The sequence below is a fragment of the Astatotilapia calliptera genome, chromosome 19 (genome assembly GCF_964374335.1).
Source record: "Astatotilapia calliptera chromosome 19, fAstCal68.1, whole genome shotgun sequence".
Classification (NCBI taxonomy): Eukaryota; Metazoa; Chordata; class Actinopteri; order Cichliformes; family Cichlidae; genus Astatotilapia; species Astatotilapia calliptera.
Window position 1 is genome coordinate 2,150,379 of NC_137440.1, and position 12,796 is coordinate 2,163,174.

Here is a 12,796-nt window from a genome sequence, read left to right on the forward strand (position 1 = left end):
ACCCAAACATCGCAATCGCCTCCAAAGAGTTCAAGCAAATAGTTAATAGACAGAAAACCCAGGAGAAATGTTTTATGCGGATATATATCAAGAGTAAAACTGTCACACTGATGACAGCCTAATAATGTAGTGTAGCCGCGACCGCTGAAAATGTGGAAACATTTTCAGGGAATAGCTGCAAATGTGAATTCCCACAGTACTTCCGTCAGATCATTTGGATGGTTCATAGATTAAAGATGGTTCGCAGACTATTTCAGTTAAAGCTACTAACATGCTCCTGCCATTGAAGACAATATGACATTTGTGCCTTTGCATTGGGAATTCGGTTGGACGACACTCCGCTGTAGAGCGAAAGGTTTCGTGGCTGAGCGACTATTTCTCACATCCTGCTTTGTTTCTCGGTACTGTCTGTCGACGATGTGACCGAATCTACAGGCTGCATTTACTGCTGGTAGTAACTTAAAATTGGGCGGCGTGAGGAAATAAACAGCAGGTACGTGTTTTCTGTCGATAACTGCTGGAGAAAAATGTCTGTTTTTCAGATAGAGGCGTGAACGCACTCGGGGACTTTGTCCATTCATTACAGTAGCAACGAACAACTGTAGGCCTCTAAGTTGCTGGACGGAGACACTTTCTTTTGTAGTTGGCCGAGTATCGATACCTCTGTGTAATCGCTTAACACAGCTTGAGTGTACAGCTGATTGTGGTAGCTTAAAGCTGTTTCCACAACTTCGAGTATGGAGTCGTTTAAAGTCTTTACAGTCTCTTTCACTTCTAAGCAGAGGCAGACATTGATACACCCGGGGCTTAGCCTTAAATGGTAGTATGCATGTGTGATGGGGGGATTAATGAAAAGAAAAGAAAGATTAATTGGCTCTGTTTTGAGTTTTGTTCAAAAAAGAATGACTTCATATAGGAAAAAATATATATCACATCTGCAGGACACCTTAAACTAGTTTTTTAATTAAGCAGCGAGGCAGAACAAAGTCTGGCTGTATCAAGACACGAGGACTAAACCCCAGTTCAACCAGACCCAGAACTGATCCGGAATTAAAACAGGACTACAACAGTTCAAAATCAGGACTACTGAGGACTTAACCAAGACAGAACCAGAATCAGAACTAGATGATAGTAGCACTAAAAATCATCATAGACCTGCACTACACTTATTTTTTAATTCTACCAAAGTCCAATATTTAGATTGAGAAAGGTTTATATAATTATTTAGCCTTGTTGTGCAAACAAGCTGCATAACTTAATAAATACAGAAGTTGAAAACTAACAAACCTAAAAATAAACACTAGGTACGAGATACATGAGGACCTGTGATACGCTGATACTTTTGGTAAACAACCATTTGACTAACATGTGTGTCTCACCTGCTCTTGTTCATCTCTCTCTCTGTGCTGACAATCAAGCCAAACACCAACATCATCAAATATACAGTTGAAACCAGATATTTACAGACTCTTCGGATAAAAACACTTTTTTAATTGTAACATCAAATCAGACTAAATGTTTATTTTTTAGATAAATATAAAAAACATATTTGTTAACTTTAAGAGTAAAGAGATAAACTGTCTGTATTTCTTAATTGTAAATGGCACCAAATTGTATTCAAACTGAGCCACACTTATGGAGCTCCACAGTTCTTTTCCTGGTGTTTTGGTTGACATCTCTTGATGTTCCCATGTCACAGAAACAGCCTCTGTGTTTTGCCTTATATGCATCCACAGCTGTGCCACCAGTTTACTCACATGGACTCTACTAACCAATCAGAAGCTTCTTCAGCTCAGAATGGAATCTTCTGCAGTTTCTTATTAATTAACAATAAACTTAGAGCTTCTATTTTTATCACTTTCATCAAATTTAGGAGCACATATACACTGTCTCTCTGTATTCTGACATTTAACTAATTCAAAAGATATTTCAATATTTATTTATCCAAAACAAAACAAGTTTACTCTAAATTGATGTTGTGCAGTAAAAAAAATGTTCTTGTGTTTTCCATAAAGTGTAAATATCTGGTTTCAGCTGTGAATATACTGCTGTGTATTGAAGTTCCTCTTGTTTTGCATAGAAATATACTGAACAACATACAAAGCATAATATATAAAATAACATCTACCAGAGTTTTTTCTTTGAAAGAAGCTCCTTATGTCCATTCTTGTATATCAGTGCATTACTGAAACCGATTTATTTAGCCGTGGAGGGAAACAACTGAAAATATGAAATAAACACACGTGTAAGCTAAGACTCTCTAAAGAAACAGCATTGTTGTTGTTCGGCTTTTCATTTGTTGATTCACTTGAAGAGCAAGTAACGTAACATGGGTCAAGTGATCACTTTGATATCTTTCATGATTCACCGTCATATTTACATTATTTGTACAGTACGAATGATTTGCTTTGGTACCTGGTCGAACTTCAGTTCTCCTCTGTCTGCCTGGCTGCGTTTCTCCAACAGCTCACTCGCAGGCAGCAGCTGCCCCGCCCCCTCGCTCAGTCACTTAGTGTCTGAGCTCGGATCATACCAATATTAGGGGGGATTTACGCACAGTCGTAAATTCCCACAGTGTGCACTATGTGCTTCGAATATTGTGTGTAGTTTTTGTTTTATACACTTGTCAGCCAGGCATCTAACTATGAAAAAATTACACTCCAAAAGACCCCGGGCTTCTGACAAAACAACCCGGGCTAAGTTGTGCAAACAGGCGTGGCTTAACGGTGCCGTGCAGTAAACGTTCGTTTTCTATTTGAGGTGCTGTAAAGACTTAAATGGGGACTTAATTAATCTGTGGTGTAAAGGTTATTAGTCGTAAAACCGATGGTCATTAGGGTCAATTGTTTAAAACAATTACCACAACTCATGTTCTGGAAAGGCCGCAAACGGGTCAGTTATTTTTGCAGAAGTAGTGTAGAAAAACCGCTGTATGGTTCGCACCAGGACGTGCACACCATAGTAAGCTGAAGCTTGATTTAGACTTCTGCGGGAAATCGACGTCCTAACTCCGTAACCGGAAACTGCTCCGTACACCGCAACCTTCCACGCCTTTAAAGTCATTTTTGTGTGCTGTGACCCGACGTGTAGCTACATTTCTGTGGAGGTGCACGTCAGGTCACGTAGAAGGTTGCAGTGTAGGGTTTAGATCAGTTACAGTTACAGTGAAAGTTACGACGTGAGAGTAATAATAACACGTGTGCCTTCTGTGCCTCACCGGCCTTTTGTTTTTCATTTGGCGTGTACAGCAAAATGTGCCATAAAACCCTCACACAACAAATCAATTAAACTGAGCCCTTTTCAAAGTGATCAAACATTAAATTATTTTCAGGATTGTAACCATTTAAATGCCAGTTTAAGTATTTGAATTGTTAGTATTTTATTGAAAAAACTCACAAAATCCAAAATATTTTCCATATAATAAATAGTTTGGTGATGGGGTATTGGTGGCGACTAGAGTCTTGGACATGTCAAAGATGAGCAACACAATTAATTTGGTTGCATTACTATTTTTTTGTCTAGTGCTCTCCACACGTTTCTGGACAAAAACGCTCCATTCACTCCTGTTCAGTATAAAACCATGCATTCTATCATGTCAGGGTTTCATTTCAAAGAAAAGTGGTGATGTTTGACATTTTTACTGCGTTCCACCAGTTTCAATCATTTCCCCTGGTGGGCCAATGTATGACATTCTTGTATTTTTGCCAGTCATATTACAGAGCCGTGTGACCACCAGGGAGCCCCGAGAGTGATTTGGAAAGATTTATTGTGCAAACCACAACAACACTGATAACTTCAATAACAGAACCTGTGAAGTGTGAACAAATTTGATGGGCTTTGAATATGTGTGTGTTTGAGAGAAACAGATAAATGGATTGAGAGAGGATGTGTGTGTCTGTGTGTGAGTGTTTGTAGAAAAAATATTGCTATATGAGGATTTTATGGTAGATTTTGTGTGTGTACATTTTTCTTCAGGAAGGTGTGGAAAGGATGCAGAATTTAAGGATGACACAAGGATTAATAATAATAATTCACAATAATCCTTAACATGCCCGGATCATCCAGTTAACTTCAGTAATTAACTTTCTCCAAACCATTAACGTGTATTTCAGACCCCATTCCTACAAGACTGCTCAAAGGAGTTCTACCATTAATTAATCCTTCAATCTTAAATATGACCTATTTATATCTATTAATGGGCAACATACCACAGACCATTCACTTAACGTTACCCAGCAGCCTTGGCCCAATTAAATTCTTGAAAGAGTAGTTATCAAACAGCTTAATGATTATCTGCAGAGGTTTTAGAACTCATTAGAGTACAAAAAGCATTAGTGAATGTTAATATGATCTTATGGGCAAGAACAGTGGACTCATCTCTATGCTTATCTCGGTAGACCTCAGTACAGCATTTATTACTGTTGACCATCATATTTTATTACAGAGACCAGAGCATATTAAAGGTCATTAGCTAACGTGTTTGAATCATATCTGGCTAACAGATGGCTAATATCTAATCCAGTTTGTTCATGTAAAGGAGGAGTCTCCTCCAGACACTAAGTTTAATTATAGAGGGTGCTGCGCTAGGCCTAATTCCTAATAATGTACATTACACATGCTCCCCTTAGGCAGTATCATTCAAACGCATAGCACACATTTTCATTGCTATGCAGATGACACCCAGCTTTGTCTGGTGACACACACTGATTGAACTGGAAACATGTCTGAAACACATTAAGGCCTGGATGACGACCTGCTTATAAGAACTAACAATCTGTGATGTTGAAGCAATAACGTGCAACTAAAAGCGTGCTTTTGAGGTGAGTCCACTTAGAAAAGGAATAAAAACATTTCAACATATTTAAAATGCATTAATAAGTAAATAAACACACATTTTCTCTGTCGGGGCAGCAGGCGCTCTGCTGCTGGTGGCAGCCCGGCTTCTTCACTTACAATCAGCCAAAGTCGCTCCTACAGTTAACCTCTGGAGTAGCTTGCACATCATCTTGCTGTACATTGTCTCAACAAATTTTTCAGTGTTTTCCTGAATTGGCTGAACCAAAAAAAGAAAGAAAAAAAATTATATTGCTTATTTGTTTGTGTTTTCATTTTTCGCTATCATTGCGAACCCTCCTTCAGCTTGTTTTATTCGTTTTGTATCATTTTGCTGTTGTGAGGAGGAATGCTTCCAGCTTTACATCCAGGTACAGAGTGTAGATGTGCCAGTCATTCCACTCAAAAGTGTTATTTAATGTTTCATACTTTTTTATACAGCAAATGGGGAACTGAGATCCTCTGCTGTTCAGAAGAAAGGGTTTTATTGCCAAATGTTGAGCAGGTTTACAACATTAGGAAATTGCTGCGGTGCTTCAGTGCAAACATACTGTCATAAAAATATAAAAATAAGAATAAGAATTAAAAGTGCTAAGTGGATAGATATATACATGATATATACATGAGTGCAGGTGGTGATCAGTGCCAAACATGGAATGATGCAGTGGCAATAAATGGCAATAAATCTGCCATTCAGATGTGCTACTAGCATGTCAGGCCTCCTCTTAGATGCTCAGAGTTTCCGTGTATTTCCAAACTGACATTGTATCATCATGAAACATAAGGGGAACTTCTTTAATGGCAGGATTCTCGTGGTGTCACATCGTTGGCATTATGCTTTTACCCCATTGATAAGAAATACAGTTTTCCTTTATCATCTATATTTTTACTCAGTCAATATGTGAACGTCTGTATTTATCAACACAATACACTCAAAATTGACTTCATCTGGTTATCATGCATAAGGAACCTAAAATCTTTACACACACACACACAGGTTTGAATGGTTTAAACATCAGAATTATTAAATTCTAACGCTTATATTCTTATTCAGTTTTACTGAGTCTTGATTAGATTCCTGATTTGATTAAAGCAGGATTAACTATCAGTAGAAACTCACACAGTCACAGCACTCCGTGTTACGTTACACCCACAAAATCTGGATTTGATCAGAATCAGAATACTTTAATAATCCCTAAGGAAATGATGCATGTTACAGTTGCTCCAAGACAACAACAGTAACACACTAAACAAATTAAACAATACAATATATTACAAAGTTTAGAGCGAATTCTTATATTTTGTAATATATATAAACAAGTAGTTCAATATAAATATCAAGAATATTACATAGGCAATTGACATTTAACTCTAATCTGTAAAATAATAATTTTGTCGTTTCTCCTTCTAGGATGGTGACTTTGTAAAAGATCATCGTGAAGCACACAGAAGCCAAAGGCCATAAAAAGCCTGGCCTCGGTACCCTCACAGCCTACCTAGCACATCTGCTGCATAGATGGAGCGGCTGCGCTGGGTGCAGCAATGCTGTCGGCAGCTGCTAGCAGGAGACTCAAGGCGGGGTTGGTACTCTGATGGGCTGCCCAACAGCAGCTTGCTGGACACCCACAGCCCTCGGGGGAGGGTCTGTGGGAAGCAGAGGACGGTATTTCCCCGCAATGGGCGTCACCAACAGGATTATGAACGTGTATCCAGAAACTACAAAAGCAATGCAATCTCCACTACCAAATACACCTTCCTGACTTTCATTCCCATGAATCTGTTCGAGCAGTTTCACAGGTCAGACCTGACAGTTATTTTGTTTTTCAAACATATACATATATATATATATATATATATATATATATATATATATATATATATATATATATATATATATATATATATATATATATATATATATATATATATATGTATAACCATTTTTGCTTATCAGCACTGTACTTTTCATTTCTTTGATTTCCTGACTTTTAACAATTTTAGTTACTACAGTGGTTGAATTTAAATTCTTTACAATTTGAGATTTAGATAATGTCGAGCTTCTGGGAGGCTCACCTCTTTGTTAGCTGTATGATATGTTTTGTCTATTACACATCTTTTCAATGTAGTCTTTGTGGATTAAATTGAGTCAACTGTTGTTGGTGCCATATAAATAAAATTGAATGAAACTGAACTGAATTGATATGTAAACTGGATTAACAGAAGATCCGTATTGGTTATCCAGTACAGCACATCCATTATAACTGGTCACCACTCATTTGGCTTCACTACTGCAGTGACTATATTTTGTTACTTCCATGTACTAATTTGCTCCTCTCTCTGTAGGGCTGCAAACCTCTATTTCCTGTTCTTGACATTGCTAAACTGGGTGCCAGTGGTTGAAGCCTTTCAGAAGGAAATTACTATGATTCCTCTGCTGGTGGTTCTCATAATTATTGCCATCAAAGATGCCCTGGAAGACTTCAGACGCTACTTGTTTGACAAGAAGGTTAACAACAATGTAGTTCGAGTATTCTGTGGGTAAGTGAACCTTTTAGTTTAAGGACCAGTTCATCAGGAAATGCAATTTTCTTACTTGCATTAATATAGATAAGAATAATCCGTGGACTAGAATAGAATAGAATAGGCCTTTATTGTCATTGTACATTTACAGCGAAATAGTGGGTGCCCCACACCAGCTGTGCTGGAATAAAATATAAATAGCAATCAGGAGAAATCTTTACAATCAAGAGGGATATGTGAGGCACACATTAGAGAAAAAGTTGCATACTGCTTGGAAGTAGTGCAACAAATAGGAGTCCTTATGTGAGCGGCCTGAGTGATGAGGGTAACTCAGATCATCAGGATTCAGATTGGTGAGATGAGTGGGCAGGGGTGGGGAGTGGGGGGATAGTGTTTGGTAACCAGAGGAAGAAGCTGTTAGTGAGTCTGGAGCTATGGGACCTGATTGACCTGAGGCGCCGACCGGAGTCCAGCAGATCAAACAGGTGGTGGGCGGGGTGTGAGGGTCGCCTGTGATGGCGCTGGTTTTCCTGAGACAAGAGGAGCTGGCGATGGCCTCAGTTGTGGCTCCTGCGTAACAAACATCCAGGCACCCTAGGAGGAGAGCACGCTCTCTCCACTGAAGAGCCGTAGAAAGCCAGCAGCAGCTCCTGGTCCAGGTTACTCCTCCTCAGGACACGGAGGAAGTGCAGCCACTGCTGGGTCTTCTTTACCAGGGCGATGGTGTTTGTGGGTCCACCTAAGCTCTGTGGAGATGTGGGTGCCCAGAATCCTGAAGGTGGAGACAGATTCCACCCGTTCTCTATTTATAATGACAGGAGCACAGATTGCAAAAGTACAGACTTTGTTTAGTTAAGTAGAAGTACAGATACCTGTGTTAGAAAATACTCCAGTAAAAGGTCCTCATCATTGAAAGAGTGTCCACTGGCCTGTAGGTGTAAACAGACTGCAGAGTCCTGGCCTGACGAGGTGGCTCTTCTGTGTTGTGCCATCCTCTTAGCCAGAGGTTGTTTGGTTTCCCCGATGTATAAATCCTGGCAATCCTCCTGCACTTAACAACTATGTTACTCTGCTTGTGTCGGGGGACCCGATCCTTGGTGTGGACCAGTGTTTGGTGCAGTGTGTTTTGGGGTTTAAAAGCCACAGAGACCCGGTGTTTAGAAAAAATGCGTCTCAACTGCTCTGATACTCCTGACACGTACGGGATCACTACAGGTTTTCTCTTGGGCAGAGGTTGTCTGTCTCTCCTGGATCATCTGCAGCTTTCTTTAGGAGCCTTCCCAGCTTTGACAAAAGTCCAGCTGAGATAACCACATTTACTCAGGGCCTTCTTGATGTTCTTCTGCCTCCCTGGCTGCTGTGTCTGTGGGGATGGTGTTCGCTCTGTGTTGTAGCGTCCTGATGACACTCAGTTTGTGCTCCAGTGGATGATGAGAGTCAAACCTTAAATACTGATCCGTATGTGTAGGTTTACTGTACACATCAGTTTTAGATGTCGCCCATTACTGATGGAAATCTCACAGTCTAAGAAGGCTAACCTGCCACTTTTCATATCCTCCCTTTGATGTCTTGGTCCACCAAGTTAATGTGATCAGTGAATTGTGCAAATGTCCTGTTTATCAGGTTGGGGAAACCTGCAGTCAGCTGAGATTGAAGAAGTCCCATTGACGTATCAGTCTTTACTTTGAATTCTCTGCATTATTGCAAACTAACCTGTTTTTCCTGCACAAAACTTCTGAGTACTTTCATGCAACATTTCAATAACACAAGTTTGTATATTTTGGTATGCAGGACATTTCACAATATGAAAAATGATCAAAACAGATAATAAACAAATCCCACGTATGATCCATCTCTGAGTGAAGTTAGCGCTCTTTCTTTTCTCTCCCTGTCAAATACAGCAACTGGACCTTTACCTAGCAACACACCGTGCGACAAACTGCAGACAGTTTGTGTGTTTGCTGATGTTTGTTGAGCTGATAGAAACGGTGAATTTAAAATGACCTGACACTTAAAAAGAACATCACTCCCCTCATACTTCTTCCTCTTCTATCCCGCTAGCTAGATTTTGTAGTTCCGCAAACACAACAGGACACCTGCACTCATTCTGGCCCTCTAACTCCAGGGTATAAACGCTGTAAGTGATGCAGCTGAACCAAAAGTAACCAGTCTGTTTTGAAGTAGAAAGTACAGATATTTGTTTCAAAATTTAGGCAGTAAAAGTAAAAAGTTAGCAGAAAAAAGTAAAGTACAGATGGCTCAAAATTTTATGTACGTACAGTAACCAAGTATTTATACTTTGTTGCTTCCCACCTGTCTGTGCCTCATGAAGTCCGTTAGGAGTTCTTTTGTTTTAAGGACATTCAGCTATACTAAATGAATGAACTTGTTAAAGTGCTGCCTGTAAAGGTGTGAGCTGGGCAGGAAGTGAAGCTTTCTGTATTCTAATGCTCATCTGGTCGAGCCTTCCTGTGTGGAGTTTGCATGTTTGCTCTGCCCACAATCAGCTGTTTTTGCAGCAGTATTAATTTTCTGTGCAAATCTTATAAAGCTAAGCAGTGACAGTGCTCAAGCCCTCTGACTGCTTTCTTAATCCTGTGCTCATGGCAACCACAGCATTCATCGCTGAAAGCTTTCACTGCACTCTCATCAGTCAAATGAAGACATGCTCAGTCTCTTATATAACCAAGGTCTGAAAAAGCTGAGCCTGGCTCTCAGTCACAATATACATTTAAAAAATAGATGGTTTCTGTAACCTCTGCCAATGGGGACATGGGTGCTGCCAGTGACTGCACTGTAGATCTCACATTTTACAGTCAAACATAGAAAAACAATGTAAAACTCCTTCTGCTCAGTGGACAAGGACTCATCTGATCTTAAGGGGACTGTCAGGAAACAATCTTTGCTTTGTGACTCTGCTGTCTGGTGTATCTGATCTGTGTTTTCTGGCAGTTATAAAACTTGAACTTTGAGTTTCTTTACAGCACTGCTTCCCTTTAGAGGAGTGGCAGTGAATTCTGTAAGACTGTCAGCTGTCTTTTGATCATTCCCACCTTGCCTTCCACAGCCGTGATAGGTATGATAGGAAAAGGAAAACAGTTCTACAGCAGGATGAGTAAGAAGAAAGAACAGAATAAAAGCTGAAGGAGAATATTTTTCAGATTAGAGCTGTATGCAGTCATGGAAAATTAAGGCTTACGATTAGGGACAAATTGACAAACATTATCGGCTGCAACAGTGGACTCATGAACAGCACGGAGCAACCATCCTGCCCTCATGCTACCAAGGAGCACCACCGGATGAAGAGGACCGTGGTACCTTCCTTCACAGAGAATGAGGAACTGAAGGAGCTCCTACAGCTGTATAAAAGCAACAAGATCCGGACAACAAAGTATTCCTTTCTGTCCTTTCTGCCCAAGAATGTTTTTGAGCAGCTCCACCGGTTCGCTAACGTCTACTTCATTTTCCTTGCTGCACTAAACTTTGTCCCTGTTGTGGAAGCCTTTCAGCCAGAGATCGCTCTGGTTCCTATTGTACTGGTGCTGTCATTAACAGCTCTGAAGGATATCTGCGAAGATTACCGCAGGTTTAAGACTGATCGTTTGATCAATGGGCTTCTGTGTCGTGTTTACAGCAGGTAGGGTCAATTTTATTATAATGGCCCTGAATATACTGGTCCCTTTAAAGATGGTATGTTTTGTCATGTCAAGCACTTCAGTCACTTAGCTGTAATATATTCGTAGGTAATATAGTATTAATTAATTTTTTTACAGTTCCTATGGTCACAGATGAAGCTTGAAATATCACAGCATTGGCTAAAAACATGTACATATCAACTATATTGTAGTCTACAGGGAAATTATGCATTAGTGTATTTCACCCTGCTCTGTGCTGTTAAACCAGATGTGGTCAAAGGTGGGTCAAGACTTCCACTAAAGCAGGTTCCACAAAACAGGAACTGACAAGTCCAACAACTCTTTGGATGTTTAACTTTTCAGAAATATTCATAAGTAACTTCTAACAATGTAACTTATATTTGACAAAAAACATGACAGTGGGTTTTACAGAAAGCAGCGTTTACAGTATTCACAAATAAACTCAACTTTGTTACTCACTTCTGCTGATTACTAAGTACTAATACTAATTTTCAAGTATTTGCACTTTACTTGAGTATTTATGTTTCTGACAACTTTTTACTTTCACTCCCCACATTTCTACACAAGTATCTGTACTTTCTACTCCTCACACTTACAAAACAAGTCATTACTTTAAGTTCAGCTGTATCATTTATAGTTTATACTCAGGGCTTAAAGTGGGGCAAAGGTGTTGTAGTCAGAAGTACTCGTCTAAAAAAAAGAAAAGAAAAAAGTTGTGATTGCTGCACTTCAGCATCTAGCCCCACAGAAGAAGAGTGAGCTTGGAGGGAGCAACATTTAGTTTTTTAACTGTTAGAACATTTCAAATGCAACATTTCTAATATTAGCTCAACATCACCAAACGACGAATTGTCTGTGTGCAGTTTGCTGCACAATGTGTTGCTAGCTAAAGGTCTAGCTGCTGTATTTCTAAGGAGAGAAGAGGGATTACTTCACTAACAGATGGACAAAGTTGCAAGAAAGACATTGCAGGAAAGAAGAGAGATCAGATTTAAAGCTAACGGCTGCTCAGTGACAATTAATAAACCGCAGATTTAAAGAGTGCATGTAAAATAATCATTTTTCATTACACATATATATTAGGGGTGCAACGATACACTAAATTCACGGTTCGATATCTTTTCGATAAAAAAAAAGTTCATGCCTTTTTAATTTGTCATTTATTAAAATTATAAATATGTATTTTAACTCATAAGTACAGTTTTTAAATTTAATGTTGCTGAAACAAAAAAATAATGAGAAAAAAAAATCGGATCGAGAAATCACTCATCTTTGGAAAAGAGAGTTTATTACAGAGAAATGTCTCCTTCCAAAATAAAAGCTCTACTATACTCTTCTTCTGGGCTATATTCTCAGCAGCATATTAAACATATCAGGTCCCCATAAGGAGAATCCTGTGCTAACGGCTGTCTAAATGACTCGGGTAAAGTTTGTAGCATGCGTGCTTGTTGTTTTTGTCTGCTTCCACTTGTCTTTGCACTAGGATGATGTCGGAGTAAATGTGCAGTCATATTCGTTGTGTTCCCACTAGTGCTGTCAGCGTTAATCTGAAATGACGTTAACGCCACAACACGGCAAATCTCCGTTAACGAGCTACCGCGGATCGCCCCGTGCGTGGGGCTGGACGGCGTCAACACGTTAACGAGCTAACTGCGCTAACGCACTAGTTTCCAAGAATTGAGCATTGCGTGGCAGATCCAACATACTGTTTTACTTTAGTCCATGACAAGCTTACCTTCAGGGTCATGTGTCACATGAAAACCAAGATAGTTCCAAACGCCAGATCT

General features: G+C 39.6%; 1 protein-coding gene across 3 annotated transcripts in view; it reads left to right on the plus strand.

The window, feature by feature from the left end:
• atp10d (ATPase phospholipid transporting 10D) overlaps positions 1-12,796 on the plus strand; it is a 43,367-nt gene that overhangs the window by 940 nt on the left and 29,631 nt on the right. For 2 of the 3 annotated variants that reach the window (XM_026151467.2, XM_026151468.2), the window contains exons 1-3: positions 12-493; positions 6,245-6,630; positions 7,177-7,371. In XM_026151467.2, the coding sequence (XP_026007252.2) occupies positions 6,350-6,630; positions 7,177-7,371 (476 nt within the window). In that variant the 5' untranslated portion in view covers positions 12-493; positions 6,245-6,349. Of the gene's footprint in view, positions 1-11; positions 494-6,244; positions 6,631-7,176; positions 7,372-12,796 lie in introns of those variants that run through there. The other variant, XM_080293481.1, reaches the window with a different exon arrangement.